At 53.6% G+C, this 4116-nt stretch overlaps 1 protein-coding gene across 1 annotated transcript; it reads left to right on the top strand.

Moving 5' to 3' along the window:
- Positions 1–457: 457 nt before the first annotated feature.
- On the top strand, positions 458–3890 carry LOC120676718 (ethylene-responsive transcription factor ABR1-like). The gene is made up of 2 exons (XM_039958045.1): positions 458–841; positions 2774–3890. Exons 1-2 carry the CDS (start codon positions 610–612, stop codon positions 3562–3564), a joined length of 1023 nt encoding a protein of 340 aa, XP_039813979.1. The 5' UTR covers positions 458–609; the 3' UTR covers positions 3565–3890.
- The last annotated feature ends 226 nt before the right edge of the window (positions 3891–4116 follow it).

Below are 4116 nucleotides of genomic sequence, written 5' to 3'. Positions count from 1 at the left end.
TTCTTTTTTTAGAGAGGAAATTTAATGCTAATCTAATCAAACACAACCACAAACACGAACACGAACAAGAAAACTCACCCGTCACCTCTATCCGCATGCACAGTGCTCTTAAAAAACTGCCGACCTGGTAAGAAAAGATGATCAACAGGGATCGGCGAATGCATGCACCCATCGCCCAGTTTGAACCGAACTTTGCAAGACGGCTATTCTGCCACGTTGCTCGCACGAGCCTTGCCTTCTTCCTTTTTTAATTTTTTGTTTACTACAAGAAGAAAAAAAGAGAATAAACGAATTCAATAAGCATACCCGCACGCCGCCTCTACTGCTGCTATATATATCCACAGGTCATCCGTCATCGTCTGAAATATTCGGAGGGGTTGAACGGTCTGACGCGACACATACATAGCAGCTGCCCTCTCGCGACGACTCTGCTCTGTGTCGCGTGGCGGGTGAGGAGGGAGGCCCGGTTCGGGTTCGCTGCATGCGCGGGCGGCGACGTTGACGTGCTTCGAGCTGGCGGACCAACGTGGACCGCAGCGCGGCGGCGCCGGCGCCGGCGGCGGTGGCTGGCCGGCGAAGGGCGGGCCGGACGAGCGCGCGGCGGCGGGGATGGCAATGGCGGGCGTCGGCCCCGGGGACGTCATGTCCGAGTACCACCAGGCGCGGGAGCTGTCAACGATGGTGTCGGCGCTGGCCCACGTCGTGGCGAGCGAGCCGTGGGGCGGCGACGAGGCGCCGGCGCCGAGGGGGGGCGGCGGCGTCCCGGAGCAGCAGGCAATGCACGGCGGCTACGCGCGCGAGGTGGGGAGCTACCACGGCGTGCCGTCGCCGGAGTTCGCAGGTAACCAACTCAAACCATGTCGGCACGTTTGCTTCCCCGCACAAGCTTCTGCACGCGCTCGCTTCTGCTGTTGCTTCGCTGCTTACCGCCAAGCTTCAATTCCGCATGCTTTTGGCTTACCGCCTGCTATTAGCATGCTTGCCTTTGCCATGGTTTTTGTTGTGTTTTTGCTCGAGACGTGGCAGCTGGCGTATGCGATCTATTTTAAGGTTGTCGAAATGTCACATAGTAGTATGCAATAAAGTAGATTGGCCCGTTTGGTTTGTGCTGTGCTAGTGAATAGTGACACTTTAATCGATAATTACAATGCCAAACAAAGCCAGTTTACAAAACTAACTTCAGAACCCCGTACTAGTGACCCTGAAGAATCTAATGAGGTATTTGACCACGCGATCAGAGAATGGCTATTGTAGCATCACTGTAGCAAATCATCAATTAATTACCGTCATTAGATTCGTCGCCAAAAGTTACACTCATCTCTAAAAAAAATTTATAAATAGACTTTATTTAGTACACTATGCATGCGAGATTTTTTTGCGGAATGAAATAGAACGAAAGGAAACAAACAAGGCCATTGCTAGGCTATTTATTTCTCTCCTCGACGCAGGAAACTGCAGCGCTGTACATCAGGGCATGCATCAAGATGTTACGCCTTCTTTTGTGAATCCTCTTTGCACAAGCAGACAAAAACAACACCGTGCTTTTGCATACGAGCGGTTTTAGCATATTCGTTTTCAATCACTTGTCGATTCCGCTGCTGTTCATTGCATCACATCTCCATCTCTATCTCCAATTCTCCACACGCCTTTGTTCCGATCATCGAGCCATACGCAACGGCGCCATCAGAGTTCCTTCTTCTTCACTGCTAGCTAGAGCATGTAGTAATCATCTCCATCTCCATCTAATCAGGACCATCCATATTCCATTCCCCGCGTAGCTGCTAATCAGCCTAGAAATAACAAAACAATAAAAAATGGGGAGGAGCGCAGGTACATTCCTAACAGTAATCGGGTCGTGTCGTGTCGTGTCGTGTCGTGTCGTGTCGCATCGTACGTGTGCGTGACATGTAGCTCGGAACAAAAACCTTGGACGGCACCATACCGCTAGTCAGAAGTCACATGAAGGCAGCAGGCAGGACGTGCATCCACCATGTCCGTCTGGTCTATCCGGAGCGCGGGCTGACATCAGGAATGGAACGAGCCATACCTGGACGGCACCACGCCTCGTCCTCGCACACAGTTGTACGCCATCCATCCACCACCCCCACCCCAACAACCCTTCACAAATTCACTGCACCCTCCCGCCCTCCGCAACCAGCCAGCCCAGCCAGCCAGCCAGCCATTTCCATGTGGGGCCGTTGGCCGTACGCTGCGAGCGCTACGCACGCGCGCGTGCCCCGCTTGCGTAGCGCGTAGACTTCAAAGCTAAGATACACGCAGACGCAAGGCTTCTTCCCACTTTTTTTCTATTTTTTGATTCGAAACATAGCTTCTTCTTCTCTCATTATTTTTTTACATATATGAAAAAAATAAATTAGTTATGGTGCCAACAAGGATACACTACAGTACAGAAGGTGCGTAACTCCTTTCTTGTTGAAGAAACAAACAAAAGCTATAAACATGGCAGCACTGTGCTGTCTCATTGTCATGAGTACTAGCAACCTTTTTTGCCGTTTTTAAGCCCTGCCTTTTTATACTGCTTTCTACTACACCATTCCTGCCTTGTACATGCTCGCAACGCCAGATTCTCTCTCATGTAGTAAGTAGTGCGCGTCGCACTCGCATGCAAAAAATAATATACTCGACAAGTGATCAAAGCCGATCGCGCTTGTCGCTTTGATCGCTCATCTATTCTCCGCTTTTGCTTTTGCCTGTGCCTACTACACCTCACCGCCTCACCTCCTGCGCGCGCGCGTGTATATATATCGCGCAGGGTCGGAGCAGGGCTCGGACACCCAGAGCGCGGGCGCGGCGGCGGCAATGGAGGAGCACCACGCGGCGGCGCTGTCCGGCCAGGAGGGGCCCGAGACGCCGCGCCGCCGGTACCGCGGGGTGCGCCAGCGGCCCTGGGGCAAGTGGGCCGCCGAGATCCGGGACCCGCACAAGGCCGCGCGCGTGTGGCTCGGCACCTTCGAGACCGCCGAGGCCGCGGCGCGCGCCTACGATGAGGCCGCGCTCCGCTTCCGCGGCAGCCGCGCCAAGCTCAACTTCCCCGAGGACGCGCGCCTCCACCCGGCGTCCACGGCGGCCGGGGCCGCGCCGGCGCCGGCGTCGGCGCCTCTCGCCGGTGCGGCGGCCTCGACCTCTCCCGCCGGCTACCACGCCGGTGCCGCCCAGGGCACCGACTACCTGAGGTACCAGATGCTTCTGCAAGGGGCCACCGGCAACCAAGGCACGCTCCTCCCGTTCTACGCCGGAGGCGGCGGCGGCATGAGCAATATCTACGGCGGCGGCGGCGGCGGTGGCGCCATGAGCAATCCATACGGCGGCGGCGGCGGCGACAACACGAGTGGGTTCTTGGGCTCCTACTACTCATTCCCGCCCTCCTCTGTTTCTGTCGCCACCGTGCCATCCTCTGCTTCCTCTGCTTCGGGATACTACTACTCGTCACCGTACGACTCGCACCAGAGCGAGTCGTCCGCGGCGGCGTCGGACTGGAACTGGGAGACCTCGATGCTCCACTGGTCCGACTCGGGGTACCCGCCGCCACCTCATAGTCAGTAGCCGCAGCTAGTCGAAGACGACCCTCTTCTTTCTCCCACTCCTCTCTCTCTTGAATAATCACGTGAGCACGGCTGGATGGAGACGGGTGTAAAAGGCAAGAGCAAACCAAATCAAAAGGAAGAAGATGCTTTCGTTTCTTTCATGTAAGATGTCGAGCCAAGGGATCTTTGTTTCTTGATTATTAGTTTTGATCGACGATGAGGTAATCCTACTAATTGTTTTCCTGTTATTTTTGTTGCAAAGTTAAGAGATGGAGCTCTAACCATGCATACTTCTCCATGTCCTTTCCGGGACTTAATGTGTTGTTAGTTTGTTAGCGATTGTCAGATGCTTGTTTTGATTATAGTACTAACCTTTTTGAAAGAAAAAAAGAATCTTCTTTCTTCTCATTATGGAATGAAATGGAGATTTCGTGGATACTCACTCGGTTAATAAAGCAGAGCTGACATATGAATTAGCTGGATCACATTTAGATTTTGGAGTCTAGTACACTGAAAAGTTCTGGAGGATGAAGATGTTGCTTTTTCAAGAGATTTTAATGGTATGTGCTGG

Source organism: Panicum virgatum, chromosome 5N, assembly GCF_016808335.1.
Source record: "Panicum virgatum strain AP13 chromosome 5N, P.virgatum_v5, whole genome shotgun sequence".
In the NCBI taxonomy this organism is placed as follows: Eukaryota; Viridiplantae; Streptophyta; class Magnoliopsida; order Poales; family Poaceae; genus Panicum; species Panicum virgatum.
Note: the sequence above shows the minus strand (reverse complement) of the source record. Positions and strands in the feature narration are given on the sequence as shown.

Coding starts and splice junctions, on each gene's coding strand:
- LOC120676718 (XM_039958045.1), top strand. CDS start 610: ATGGCAATGGCGGGCGTCGGCCCCGGGGACGTCATGTCCGAGTACCAC. Junction 842..2,773: donor GCCGTCGCCGGAGTTCGCAG/GTAACCAACTCA, acceptor TATATCGCGCAG/GGTCGGAGCAGGGCTCGGAC.